Genomic DNA, 14,112 nt, shown 5'->3' with positions numbered 1-14,112 from the left:
CGGGAGCGCGGCGTGCCGGGCGCGAGGGCCGTGACCTCCCGCGAAGCCCTGCTCCGGGCCGCGGATCCGCGTATCTAGTGTAAACGCGGCTTCACACATAAATAACGTGCCACATCTGGCCCTCTGCTTTTATGGCGTCTTAGCGACCGAGCAATTTATAGATGGCGACCTTGTTAACCAAGCAGCCCGGGCTCGCCAGGAGCTGCAGGGTCCCGGGCGCTGAGGCCGGAGAGGAGGGGGCGAGGGAAAGGAAGAGCCGGGGTCCCGCTCTACGGCTCAGAACGCCGCTAAGGAAGACCCAGACCCCTGCGTTTTGGGGGGCGGGGGCCGAGGCAGGTGGAAGCCCCCTCCCCTCCCAGCGGGCCATGTGGCAGCTGAAAGAGCCATCCAAGCCCAAGTGTGTTTGCGCTCGTACCCAATTTATTACCGCTGAACATATGGCCAATATTTTGACTCACGTCAGTCGGGCAAGGAAAACAAACAGAGCGCGCGGCGCGGGGGAGCGGCCCCCTCCGCCGGGAGCCGGGAGCCGGGAGCCGGGCGGGGGAGCGCGCGCTGGCCGCGCCGCGCACAGCCGGAGCCCGCGCCTCCGCGGCCGCCTGCGGCTCGGGATACGCCGCGGCCGGGGATCTGCGCGCTCGCCGAGGCGGGGCTCCCGCGGCGCAGCCGCGCTCCAGGTGAGCCTCCCGCTCGCGTGCGTTTCCGGTGCGTGTCCTCGGCGGATGCGGGGACCCGGGTCGAGCCCTGTGGAGGCGATGGGGCACCCGCGGCTCCAGCTCCGGTTGTGGACTCGGACTGCCCGCAGTCCTCCCGGCCGGGTCTCGGCAGCCGCCGGAACGCGCTCCAGGACGGTTCCCGGCCCGCGGGCCAGCGGAGAGGAGGGGGTGCTTCGAGGCCCCCGCCGTGCCCGCAGAACTGTCAGGGTTCGGGGGTCCTCCCCCGCGCTCCTCCTCCCTCTCGCTGCTCCCGACTCGGCTCAGCCCCCAAGCTGCGGAGTCTGGAAGCATCAGGTGGGCAAGTGCGGGACATCCGAAGTCTTCTCCGGACGACGGAAGTCATGGTGGGAGGGGGCTCACTGGAGAAAGAGCAGGTCCTCCCATCCACCCGCCCACTCACCCTACCTGTCGCGCCTGCCAGCAGGAAAAGTTTTACCTGTCCCCGAGCCCAGGTGACCCGGTCGCCGCGCACTCCCCAACACTGCCCGGGAAAGCGGGACTGTCTCAAGGCTGGGCAGGTGCTGAGGAACGAGAGTGGGGGGCGGGGGGGAGATGATGGGAGGGGCGCAGAGCCCGCTGCGGCCCGCGCCCGCGCCCGCCTGGAGAGCCGCGGACTCTCAAGCCCCGCCCGGGAGGGCGCGCGGTGGGGGGAAGGGCGCAGCGGCAGGGGGGCCCGGGTAGGTGGGGGACTAGATAAAGACGCGCCTGGATGTGCAGCGGGGCTGTCGCCGCAGCGCCCGGCAGAGGGAGGCGGAGCGGGCGCGCCGCGCGCCTCGCCAGCCTCCTCCGCGCGGCCCGGTGCCGGGATGCTCCCGGACTACCGGGGCCGCGGTCAGGAAGGGCCCGCCGCTGCACCTGCCGCCGCCGGGTGAGTCTCCCCCGATTGCGCCGTGCCTGGGGCGGGGAGGTGGAGGCAGGGGCGAGAGTCGCGACGATAATTTGGAGACCGGCGGCGCCTGGGAGAGGAGAGGGGGTTCTGGGGCGCAACTGGGACGTGACTGAGCCGGGTTGGCGTGGAGGGTGGCGGGGGTCGAGAGAGGCTGAGGAGCGAGAGGATCAGTGGAGGGAGCCCCGTCCAGTCGGACCGGTATAGGGGTCGCTGGAGAGAGGACTCAAGCCAGGAGTTTGGGGGGCGAGTGTCGTCGCCCGGGCCGCGCCCGGAGCCCGACAGTTCTCTTTTGAGTCAGCAGAGATCGCCCGAGGATCAGAAATGAGCCTGGGTGGGGTCTGCTGAGGTCTTGGTCTCCTGGGGGCGCCCCCTCCCCGCGGTACACACACAGGCGCGCCTCGCGCCTTCTCCACCGCGGCGGCGCCTGGGCTGGGGGGTAGGGGAAGGGGCCGTTGGGTCCGGGGAAGATCGGGGGAACCCCGGATGCCCAGACTGGAGAGATCGACCAGAGACGGAGCGCCGAGACGCCCCGGACTCCGTGGCCCAAGGACCCCCGGCGCGCGGCGCATTCCTCGTCCTCTGCCCAGGCTGAGTGCGTGGCTCCCCGGCGCCCGCGGCGGCTGAGTCTACGCAGCCCGGCTCTGGGCGCGCTGAACGCGAACGCGTTAGGCAAGGCCGCTTGTTTTCCCAAGTCCGCGGTAAGGATTCTGTCACGTGTTGAGAAGTAAATTCAGATAAAGTGCTTCCAGCGCTGCGTTTCTTGCTGAAACCCCAATCTCCCGCATGGTGCTCGCCCTTATCTGGGCTCGGCTGGGGAACGTTCCTCGAGGCGACGCTGATGCTGCGTAATCTCATTGTACCATATTTAATCATTAGAGCCGCGAGAACGAATAAAGCAAAGGGGTTCGCCCCGGGGGGACGCGGCGTTCGGTTCCCCCATAAACCGGCGGTAATGGCTTGGCTGGGACAGGCTCCTTTGGCCTGCGGGCAGCTCATAGCTGCGATTTGAAGGAAAATATTGGAGGGAGGCTGGTTCCATTTTGCAGTGCGCCCGGAGCTACGTTCTATGTTCAGTTTAACATCCGTGAGAGTTAAACGGCTTTCCTTGCCTTTTCTTTTATTGGATGCATTTTCAAAGATCTCATTAAAGCACATTTATCAAAGTCCTAACATAGGACTGCAGGGTCCAAAGCCCACACAATGAGACTGATTAATAAAAAGAGAAATCCTAATTTCTATTACAATTTATGTCCTTGGGAGATATCTGCCCTTTGAGGTGGCGGGAGGCAGACAATTGGGAAAGCACTGTGGATTTTTGCCTTGGGAAAGAATGGAGAAAGGCAGCCCACTTCCGTGCCTTCCTCCTGCACCCAGAGTTGATGGGGAAGGGGCAGCCGACTCATCGCTCTCCCTAGCTTTCTCTGGCCTCTTTGCCACCCTGGAGGAAGGCAGGAGCGAGTTTGTCCCGAGACTCAGCCAGTACTCAACTCTGGGCCTGAAACGCCTGTTTAGCCAATTCTTTCTTGGTGATCTGGGGGAATTGTCCATCTGGACAATTGTCCCCTCCTGGTGCAATCTTAAGAGTCAGTCCCACGATATGGACCTAGGAAAGGAAATTAAATAAAATAACTCACCTTGATCTTGAACCCCAAGTAGGCTAAGGTGTTCTTTCCCTTCATACTAACCCTCCCGCCTTTCTGGTCCACCTGTCCCACAGCAGTGGGTCTCTTTTGCTAGAGATCTGCTGCTGTCCTGCCCTGGCCTCCCTCCCCAAAGTCACACATCCACAGGCTGCAGGCTCCCCCAGCCGAGGCCACCACTGCCACCCCACAGGTGGCCACAATTTCCAGTGACCTCAGTTTTCCTTCTTCTGGGTGGAGATGAGACAGCTTGAAAGCTTCATCTTCGTTTTCTGATTAGGAAGAGTCCTCTCTTGGGGTGGCAGTGCTTCTGGGCCACCTCTTCCATTTTTTTTTTCACGCCGGTGCCAAAGCTGACACTCCTGCCTCCCCTACCAGGAACCCCAAGCCGCCATGAGGCCGATTTGGAGGTACACGCGTTTAAGGTGAACGTTTTTATCAGCGTCCCATGAGGCCCTAGAGGAGGCGACGTCTCCCTGTCCCGCATTGATTTCAAGTGCGTGCTACACCGGGGAGTCTCGAGCCTGAGATAAAATAATGCTTCCTCCTCCTGCCAAAGCTTTGTGTGGGCGCCGCTCACCCTGACTGGAGCAGGAAGGTGCTCCACGCTTTGTTTCGGGAGTGAATGAAGACAAACAGCGCTGGCACCTTGGCGCTAACCAGACAATAAACTAACCCACTTGAAGGCTGTTATCTGGGATGGGTTGTGCAGGGACCCAGAGCTCTACCGCACACTGCACCAGGAGAGGAGTTTCTTTTCAACCCCTTTTCATTCCAAGAAAAAAAAGAAAAGAAAGAAATGAAATGAAGTCAAACAAATTCATGTTTCCAAATAAAGGGGAAAGACCTTGTGCGTTTCATGATGATGGGAGGTGCTTTTGTGGGTGGGAGGGCAAGAGGTGCAGCCGGGGCTTAGGCTTCTCAAGGCCACCCCCACTTTAGAAACCAGCCCCAAATGCCCCCTCCCCCACCCAAGACTTTCTCTGCCCTGAGCGCCCCTGGAGGATGCACCTATCCAACAGGCTTTCTGCAGCCTGGAAGGAGAAGCAAAGCACCTCCCAAGAAACACCCCGAAAGCCAGCAGCAGAGATGGGGGCAGGGTGGGTGCCATTGGAGGCTGCCTCCTGGATCTGAGGCAGGTTGACAGAGGCCCCTTGTCTATGCCTAGGCCTTGACTCACAAACACACACACACACACACACACACAAAAGAACTTCCCTGCTAGCTTGCCTTGTGGTTGTTTGCTTTCAGAGTTCATTCTCCACTCCCCCCCCCCAACCCCTGCACACTTATATACTGAGGACAGAAACTGGATGCAGAGGAGTGAGAAGATGCAAAGGAAAAATGAATAAGGTCCCCACCCCCACCTCCAACTCCACCCCCACCCCCCCACCCGAGCACAGAAAAGGCGCTCATGTTTAAGCTACCTGGGAAAGTAAACAGGTAAACACTGTTCGGATTTAGAGGGCCACTTGTCCTGGAGTGGGGCCACTTAGCCTGTGTACATTCGCCTCCTCTCCTGGGCCTCTGGGATTATTCAGCCCTACCACCCATGGCAGCCGCCTGCACTGGGAGCTGGAGTCTGTCCCGGAACCCAGCACTGCCGAGGTGAACTCAGCATCCCAAGAGGGGTTTCTCCTGTATGAGAGACAGAGAGAGAGAGAGAGAAGAGGAGGCTCTCTTCCTCCTCTTCCACCTCCCGTCGGGCTGCCACCCAGTGCACCTGTTCAAAGTGTAGGAAGAGTTAGAGATGTGTAGGTGACCTGGAGCCCCAGCGCTGGGAATAAAGACGTGTATGTTGGCAGGGGAAGGCAATTGAGCTCTTCTGGTGCGTGGTGCTCCTCAGGGCAGTGAGCAGGCACCAAGCAGGTGTCCTCCTGGTGCCCCAGGCCATGCTGGGTTCAGAACTTCCCGCACCCGCCTCAACTTCCGCCTCAAGTCTGCACGAGCAGGAGGCCCATGGCAGAGCTCTCTCAGATTCCCTCACAGAGGGCAGCTGAGCCCACATGCAAACCCCAGCTGGCTGGAACTGAGGACACTGTGTGTCTCAGCTGCGAGACAGGAGCTGGAGAGTTTGCTGGAGAAATCTCTGCGAGGCAGGAGCTGGAGAGTTTGCTGGAGAAATCTTGAGTGGAACTGAGACCAGCTTGAGCAGGTGCTGATGGGGAGGGGGGCTCTGGAGATGGGGGAGGGGGCGCAGGGTTGGATCTTACAGAGCAGCAGCTCCCCCCTCTCCTCAAGGCCATGCCAGGGCACTCTCAGCCAGGCCTCTTGGGGGAATCATCAGGGTGTGGTCACCTGCTTAATCTTGGCAGCATCGGTGCATTTGGAACCTGGCACCACTGCTCTTCAGGACGGGCCCACGAAATCAAGGAGGCCACCACTGTACTTGTCCCCAGGCTGCCAGCTGGGCCCTGCGCAGGCCACCAGGCATCCGAAGGCCGCTCCTGGGGGACTTGTATTTGATGATCTTCCTCTAACAAGCCCAGTTTCTCCCCTGCAATTATGGGCCTCCCAGCGGGCTCCCCGTGCCTTTTCAATTGCAAATGTTAACGCTTTGGAAGCCTAGGCGGGAGCAACACGGCAACGAAGAGATGGGGAAAATGGACTCACTAGGTCCCGGGAGAGAGACTCTGAGCAACGTGGATTCGGCTGCGCGGGGCTGGGTGGTGGGAGACAAGGCCTTCACCGTCTATAGCTCCTTGCCTCCCTGTTTTGCTGCCCTGAACCTGGCGGGGAGGGAAAATTGGAGCAGGAGCAAGAGCTGCAGAGATGGGACCGAGCTGGGAGTGGCGACTGGGCAGGTAGACAAGGGTGGCCCTTCAAGGGTCCCTAGAAGGGGACCCCGCCAGCTGAGACACAAGGGTTCCAGCTGCCTTGGTGAACTGGGCAGGGGGCCTCTTGGTCAGAAGTCCTGAGACAGCACTCTGCTTCCCTTAATCGGTTCCTGAAGCAAAAACCATTGTGTGTCAGGTGCCGGGCACACCTTGCAAGGCTCCCCGGGGGTGAGGGGAGGGGGTGGGGATTAGATCCTGGGAGGAAAGGGCCACAGTGCTGGGGGAAGGGCCGCTGGGGTTGGGCATTGGACAGTAACTGGCTCTGGAGTAGATCTCAGGAGTGACACCTCCCCCTCCAAGGATTGCTCTGCGGGTGCACAGCAAGGGGTACCTCTCACCGAAAGACCCCTTCTCCATTGAACCCAAGCATCGGCCTAGCCCAACCCGGGCTGCATTCTGGCCCCAGACTCCATCCTTGAAAGCTGCCCTGGTGCCCTAGAACCAGAGAATGAGAGGCGAGACAAAAGCACGGTCCTTTTTGCAAATGCTTGGGATGAGGAACTTTTTCCTTGCGGGTTATTTATTTAGCAGCTGAGTAACAATGGCTAGGGCAGCCCCCCCACTCCCATCCCCCACCCCTGTCCAAACTCGAGGCTGCCTGGCTCCTGGAGAACCAACGGGGCAGGGCAATAAGTCCCCACGTGAAAGTGGGAAGGAAGAGGCCACGGGGAGGGAGGCTGAGAAAGACAGGCTGGAGAGAGGAAAGAAAAGAAAACACGAAAAGTAATGGGTTCGAGGAACAAGATTCAAACCAGTTAGCGATTCTTGCAGGGGGAGAAAGGAGAAAGAAAAAAAAGTAGGAGGCGAAAGCGTGGACACCAAGGCGTTTCCTTAATACTGTGGACGGATTCAGAAATGAATGAAGAGATAGTCCGTTGAAAAGGGTTGAATGCCATGACAACTAGGGACAACCTTAGATTTATTCCAAACAGTTAGGGCACATTGAAAGAGACCGTCAATCATGTATTATTTCGCCACTGAAATAAATGCAAAAACCGAGCCGGGACAAAGGCTTCCAACGGGAGCGGGACATTTGTCTACATTTCGCTCATTGTCCGCAGCTTAGCAATCGGTTTGTATTTGTGTTTGCCCGGGTCCGACCACCCAGGACGCGCCGACGAGGGGCTCGCTCCAACCTGGGCCATTGTCACCCACGTCACATACTGGGGGCGAAGCAGCGAGGGCTGCAGAAAGCTGCCGGGCGGCTCGGGGAGAGGCGCCCTCAGCCGGCACAGGCAACCCCGGGGGCGGCGGGGGCGCGCCGGCGGCCGCGGCAGCTGCGCGCGAGGAGGGACCCGGCGCCCGCGCGCTGCGCTTGGCCCGCGCCGAGCCAGCCGGGGCCTGGGGGCCCAGGGTGAGACGATCCCCGGGCGCCCGCAAGCGGTCTCCTCTGCCCCTCCGCGCCGCCCCCGGGGAGAGAGAGCCCCTCGTGGACCCTCTTCTGGGGGCGAGCCGGCAACCAGGTAGCCACCCCCCCTCCCCACTCACCCACCCCGGAGCCACATTGTCATCTGGCAGGAGTGGGGGAGGAGGCGCTGCCCCGGGAAAGTTCGGTCCCCAGGCCGCGGAGACGCTGCAAACTTCCCGGTTAGCCGAACTCGAGCGGCCAACCTGCTGTGCGTCCTCGGATCGCGCCGTGGGAGCGTCCAAAAGGAGAAGACGGGAAAGAACCCGCTCCGGAGGAGACGCTGCCGCCTCCGCCCGCCCTTCAGCCCTCGCCCCTGCTACTCTCGGGGTTCCCCACCCCAACCCGAGACCCTGCGCCCCCTCCCCTCGCCTATCACCGCGCGCCTCTCCCTTCCCGCCGCTGCAGGAAGGGGACTGGAGACCGAGGGACAGCGGAGGGCAGCAGAGCGCGGGGCCGTGTGCCCTGCCCGCCGTCCGCAGAGAGCGGCCTGCGAGGGCCCCCTCCTCCCCGCTCCCGCCTCGCACCGACCCGGCCCAGCCCAGCCCGGCCCGGCCGGCCGGCAGAGCAGAAAGCGAACGGCTCGGTCTCCACGACCGCGAAGAACTGGTGTGGTGCATGGGGTGCGGGGTGCAGGAAATAAGCGAGTGTTTAGCGAATCCAGGGCGGCTACCGGGCCGGCTCTCGCGCGCGGGGCTCGTCCTCGGTTAACTGGAATCAATTACTTGCCGTGTCACTTCTACCACTCATGCTTAAGCCTCTACCAAAATATTGACCTAGGGGGCTTACAGAAGTTGGGCCCTTGCCATTTGAACCGGATCTTGTTTGGGGAGCCCCCACCAGTCCTGGGAAGCAGAGATTCCTGCGACTCGGCCCCCACCCCTCCCCCTCCCCAATTTTCCGGCTCGCGAGGGCGCGCGGGGGCACTCGGGCTGGAAGGGGGGTGGGCGCGCGGGTGGGCTGGGCTGCGGGCGCTTGGAGGTGGGAGACGGTGAGCCGCTCGGACGATTCTCTTCCCTTCTCCTGGTGTCTGTCTGGTTTTGTTCTATGCCACCCCCTCCCCAGCTTTTTAAGATGCAATTTGTTAAAAAAAAAAAGGGGGGGGGGGAGGCCCCTTTCACGCGGTGGTCCTTTGTATGTAAATACTGGGTTAAAAAAAAAAAAAACAGCTCGCCTAGTCTTTGCAATTAATTGACACGTCGCAGCACTCTTCTTGCTCTGGAGGGCCGTCAGCCCGGAGCGCGGAGCTCCCCAAAACCCGCAATTTCACATCCGCAAATACTGTTTTCATCCACTTGACTCCCAAGACCCGCCCACACGTGGCCAACCTTGGCGTTTTTAACGTCTCTGCCCCTTTTTCTTCCACCCCCTCCCCTCCGCTCCCACTCCCTTCCCCCTCCCCTCCCCTGCTCTCCCCCTCCCCTCCCCTCCCCTCCCCAGGTTCGTGAGTGGCGCCCGGCCTTATATGGACTGATCGCTCCGGCAATGGCCCAGTTCTTCCTCGCCACCAGCCGCCACCGCGCGCCCAGCGGCCGCCGCAGCCAGAGCTAACGCCGCCCGGGCACCCCCTCCTGGAATTACAAACCGAGGAGCTCCCGCGTCCGCTCCGCGCTCGCCCGCAGACCACACGCGGGCTCTGGGTCGGCCTTTATTTTATTTCCCTCCTCCCCTTCCCCGCTGTTTCTCTCTCTCTCTCTCTCTCTCTTTTTAAATAATAATTATCCCAATAATTAAAGCCCACCCCTCCCTCCCCCACCCCTTCTCCCTGGCCGCCCCTCCCCCCTCCCCGCGCGCCCGGGGCCGCGGAGCGCCACGGAGTGACCGCGTGAAGCCACAACTTTGCGGGGTCCCGAACCATGTCGCTGACCAACACAAAGACGGGGTTTTCGGTCAAGGACATCCTGGACTTGCCGGACACGAACGATGAGGAGGGCTCGGTGGCCGAAGGGCCGGAGGAGGAGAGCGAGGGGCCAGAGCCCGCCAAGAGGGCTGGGCCGCTGGGGCAGGGCGCCCTGGACGCGGTGCAGAGCCTGCCGCTCAAGAGCCCCTTCTACGACAGCGGCGACAACCCCTACACGCGCTGGCTGGCCAGCACCGAGGGCCTGCAGTATTCGCGTGAGTAGCCAAACTTGGCAGCCTCCAGTCCTGCGGCCGGCAGCGGGGAGGGGTCGTGTCAGCTCGGATCCCGCGTCCGGGCTCCCCGGGAAGGCTCCCACCGCCGGCCCGCGATGCCCTCCTGCCGCAGCCCCGCTGGTGCAGGGGAAAGCCTTGGTTTCTTTCAATGATGAAATGAGGAAGGGACCACCTCCCAGGGACTGGTGACCGCGGGGCCCAGGCCGGAGCCCCCCACCCCCACCCCAGACTCGGCCCTCCGGGAGGGCCTGGCCCACCAGCCTCGTCCGGATCCGGATGGAGCGCGGGGCGGCTTCGCGCGGCTTGGGTATAAATAGCTCACCCTGCCCCCCGTGCGCTCATAGAGGATGCTTTGTGCGCTTCAGGGGATATCCAGAAAGCCCCAAAAAACAAAAAACGAAAGCCCCCAAAAACCTGCCTTCAATGGCCAAGCCGATCAATGCCGGGATTGTGGGGTTTTTCTTTTAAAAATCTGCCCACGTCTCTCCAAAGAGGAAACGGCTTAAGGGGGCCAGAGCCCTTAACCTGCAATGGTGCTGCTTTTTTTTTCCCATGCGCTACTCTCTTTCCCTTACCCCCGCCTCGAAATCTGCACCCACACCGTGCGAACCCCTAGAAACGCGAGCTCCGAGCCCCCACCCCCACCCCCGCCGACTCTTCTTTACCCTGAGAGACCTCGACGGCTTCCTCGGGCGCGGAGCAGCGCTGGGATCGCCGTGGAGGCTGCTGGGCCGGGTTGTGGGGCGCGCTGGGCCAGAGGCGCACTGGGGATCCGAGGTGCTCAGGGTCCTGCGCCTGACGCCTTTCTCTTCCCCCCTGCGCCTCCACCCCCTCCGCAGTGCACGGGCTGGCGACCGGCGCGCCCCCGCAAGACTCCAGATCCAAGTCCCCGGAGCCCTCGGCTGATGAGTCGCCGGACAATGACAAGGAGACCCCGGGCGGCGGGGGGGATGCAGGCAAGAAGCGGAAACGGCGCGTGCTCTTCTCCAAGGCGCAGACCTACGAGCTGGAGCGGCGCTTCCGGCAGCAGCGGTACCTGTCGGCGCCTGAGCGCGAGCACCTGGCCAGCCTGATCCGCCTGACGCCCACGCAGGTCAAGATCTGGTTCCAGAACCACCGCTACAAGATGAAGCGCGCGCGGGCCGAGAAAGGTATGGAGGTGACGCCCCTGCCCTCGCCGCGCCGGGTGGCCGTGCCCGTCTTGGTCAGGGACGGCAAACCGTGCCACGCGCTCAAAGCCCAGGACCTGGCAGCCGCCACCTTCCAGGCTGGCATCCCCTTCTCGGCCTACAGCGCCCAGTCGCTACAGCACATGCAGTACAACGCGCAGTACAGCTCGGCCAGCACCCCTCAGTACCCGACAGCACACCCCCTGGTGCAGGCCCAGCAGTGGACTTGGTGAGCGCCGCCCCGCCGAGACTCGCGGCCCCAGGCGCGGGCCCCACCCAGGCGGCGGCGTGGAGGACTCGGTCCTGACCGTGGCTATCATTATTATTATTATTATAATTATTATTGCCGAGTCGAGTTGACTCTCGGCTCCGCTGGGGAGGCCTCCTTAGGGTGGCAGAGCCCACCCAGCGCCCCCGGGATCCCCAGTCTCCGTCCAGTCGCGCCCCCGGAGGGGGTAGAACCCTCAGCGGTGTTTACAAAATGCGCGTCCTCACTTGAAAAACCAGAAAAAGACCGACCCCTCTCCCTCTCCCCTTCCATCCCTCTCGCTTTCGTGAATTTTGTAAAAATATGTTTGTGTGGGTAGCGATGTTGTCACCTGTCTTCTTCTAAAGCAAGTGGAGAACACTTTAAAAAAATAGAGGATTTTTTCTCTTCCTTTTTTTTAAAAAAATAAGAAAATGCTCAATATTTATGGCCATGGAAACGTTCTGACAACTGGTTGCAGATTTCGGTTTTTTCGTTGTAAATAGCGCTGGCGTTTTGGCTAAAAATGATCTTCGCCGCGAGCCTGCTCTGCCTCGGGCCCAACTCCTTTCTTTGTGGTTTGTTTTTGGTTTTGGTTATTGGTTATGTTTGGGTAACCCCCCTCCCTACGCCCCTCGGGTGTTTTTTTTTTTTTTTTTTTTTTTTGTCTTTTTCTTTCTTATTTTGTTCGGTGCAAACATTTCTCAAACAGGAAAAAAAAAATGTAAGCGAGAAGCCACCCCGACCCCCCTTGGCAGGCCCCAGAACGTGGAGCTGAGCGCTTCCGCGCGGGTCCCCCCAGAGCGCCGGGCGCTAGCAGCTTTCCATTTTTTAAATAAGAATTTTAATAAAAATCCTGTGTTTAAAAAAGAAAGGAAGAAAAAGAAAGAAAACAAACCCAGTGCTCCCCTGTTTGTCTCACTTCGTAGCCCTGGAGCCAGCCCGCAGGCCCGGAACAAGTCACTGGCCAGGCCCCGCTTGCTGGCGCCCGGGCTCTGGGCGCAGAGGCCTTGGCGGTGCCGGGGGTCGCTGGAGGGGCTCCCTGGACAGGCCTCGCTCGGCCTCACGGGCCGAACCCTGAGCCTGGAGCACGGGTCCGGGCGGGAGCGCCGGGCTTCTGGCCCTGTCCGCGCCGGCGGCTGGCCTGGGTCCCTGGGTGGCCTTTTGCCTTGCGGGCGTCTGCCTGCGCCTCGCGCGCTGAGCTCCCGGCGGTTGGCTGCGTCCGGCCGGGAAAGGCAAAGGCCAGGAGAGCAAGCCCCCCTCGCTCGCCCCAACCTACGAGTGGCTCCTTCAGCCTGAAAAGCTGTTGAGGCCACTACACTCGATGACTTTCACTTTGTTGCGGCTGCCGGACCTCGCGCTAAAGAAGAGGGGGAGGGGGAGAAGGGGTGACCGACCATCTGAGCTCGGGACCGGGCTGCTTCCTTTCTGTTCGCCACCCTCTCTCCAAAATCTGCCCAAGGCCCTGGGGACCGCTACAAGGCCTGGGCGCGGGGTGGCGGGGTGCGGGGCACGCGAGACTTTGGCCGTCAGCGGAGCCAGGGTGCGGAGTCTTCCTCTGAGCTCCTTGGACCCAGGAAGCGGGAGTCGGCAGCAGGCAGCAGTCGCAGCCACCGGACTCTGGCCTCCTCCTCGGGCCTCCATCCTCCTCCGGTTTCCAGTCCACTCTCCTGGAACAGGGTCCCGTGCCGCAGGGCCACGCGCAGTCCCCCCCCCCCAGGCGAGTTCTTGGGCGTGCGGCTGCGTGGATTTGTTAGAGTAGAGGTCGGAGGTGGAGTGGGAGCGCCCCGGCTTTTCGGGCAGGGGTAGGGGGAGCGGAAAGTGGACAGGCAGACGCCCCCCCACACACACACAACTCCCACCCCGGGTGCGTCCATAGTCCCTCATCCCAAATCTTGTCTGGGGAACAGATCTCGTTATCGGATGCTGGCGCACGCTTGACCACGCGGGGGAGCGTCTCTGGGGCTCAGGCGAACTGGGAGGGGGGGACGCCTTTTTCCTCTGTCATCTCGCGGATTGCCGAAAATACCTGCGCCTCTGCGGCTTAGAGCCCAGCGTGCGCTCTGAGGCGTCTGGGGGACTGCGGGCCCACGCGTTTGGAAGCCGTGTCTCTCCCAGGCTTCTTTCTGCAGCTCCAACATCAAGGCTGAGGGCTGGGGGCGGGAGGAGGGGGGTAGACAAGGAGGCCGGGCAAAGGGAGCGTCCCAGCTGACTTTGCTGCTCCCTCTAGTTGACGATCAGATTTAATTCAGTATCTAAAGCAAACATGATTATCCGTGGGACCAAATCTGCGCGTAGATAGCACTCAGCACAACAGGCCCAGAGACCTGCTGACACTTTATTCCCGTGTTGCACACCACCCCCCTGGAAAATGGAGCAGCGGCCACTCTTCCTAATACCCCCTCCCCCGCCAAGGGCCTTGGCTATGTCCAGGTTCTGGGAGGGTGGGGCGGGGTGGGGGCAGTTCCCCTTAAACGCTGAGGAATCTCCCTTTGTTCTGCACACTAGCCAGGGGGCGTGTGTGTCTTGTTTGTAAAGGCCAGAGAATTGCTCCCAGATCGTGTGTGGCGCTGTAATTAAAAAGCCCACTGTGCCTGGGCACCAACCACCCAACATGTCTCTTGCGACTTCCCTTCTCCCCCCTGATCCTTTGGGGAAGGAGCCTCTGGGATAGGGGGTGTAAAGAGGCCTGGGCGGCTGCCCGCTAGACTTCGGGTGATTTGGACTGTTCCAGGCCCCAAGGCGTCCAGGGGCTGAGGATGAGTGTCGGAGGAAGGCGGAGGCTGGTGAGGCCCAAACTCTTGTAGGTTCCCACCCTGTGCATGTTGAGGGTGCTTTTGGGGGTGCTGGCCAGGCCCGCAGGTCTCCAGACCCGGCGTGTGCTGGCACGGCCGGGAGCCGGGGAGGTGGGCCTGGCGCCCGCCTCTCTCTCTCTGTCCTCGGGTCCCCGTGGAGTCAATAAAAGCGCCCGCGGAGCCCTGTGTGGCCCTAACCCCAGCGCCCTGGGAGCGCGCCCGGCGCGGGGTCCCGTTGGGCAGTCTATCTTCGCCCAATCTACAGCGGGCCGCACAAAACG

The 14,112-nt window shown here is 61.7% G+C and overlaps 1 protein-coding gene across 3 annotated transcripts; it reads left to right on the top strand.

The window, feature by feature from the left end:
- The first annotated feature begins 549 nt into the window (after positions 1-549).
- On the top strand, positions 550-11,437 carry NKX2-2 (NK2 homeobox 2). Of its 3 annotated transcripts, none has more exons than XM_070051439.1 (3): positions 550-677; positions 8,928-9,602; positions 10,460-11,437. In XM_070051439.1, exons 2-3 carry the CDS (start codon positions 9,344-9,346, stop codon positions 11,020-11,022), a joined length of 822 nt encoding a protein of 273 aa, XP_069907540.1. In that variant the 5' UTR covers positions 550-677; positions 8,928-9,343; the 3' UTR covers positions 11,023-11,437. The 3 variants fall into 3 exon arrangements, with proteins under 3 accessions (XP_069907540.1, XP_002710987.2, XP_069907541.1); XM_002710941.5 differs by lacking the exon at positions 550-677 and adding an exon at positions 1,427-1,584; XM_070051440.1 differs by lacking the exon at positions 550-677 and adding an exon at positions 7,409-7,545.
- The last annotated feature ends 2,675 nt before the right edge of the window (positions 11,438-14,112 follow it).

This window comes from Oryctolagus cuniculus, chromosome 11, assembly GCF_964237555.1.
Source record: "Oryctolagus cuniculus chromosome 11, mOryCun1.1, whole genome shotgun sequence".
Classification (NCBI taxonomy): domain Eukaryota; kingdom Metazoa; phylum Chordata; class Mammalia; order Lagomorpha; family Leporidae; genus Oryctolagus; species Oryctolagus cuniculus.
The sequence above is the reverse complement of the archived record's forward strand: the minus strand, read 5'-3'. Positions and strand labels throughout refer to the sequence as shown.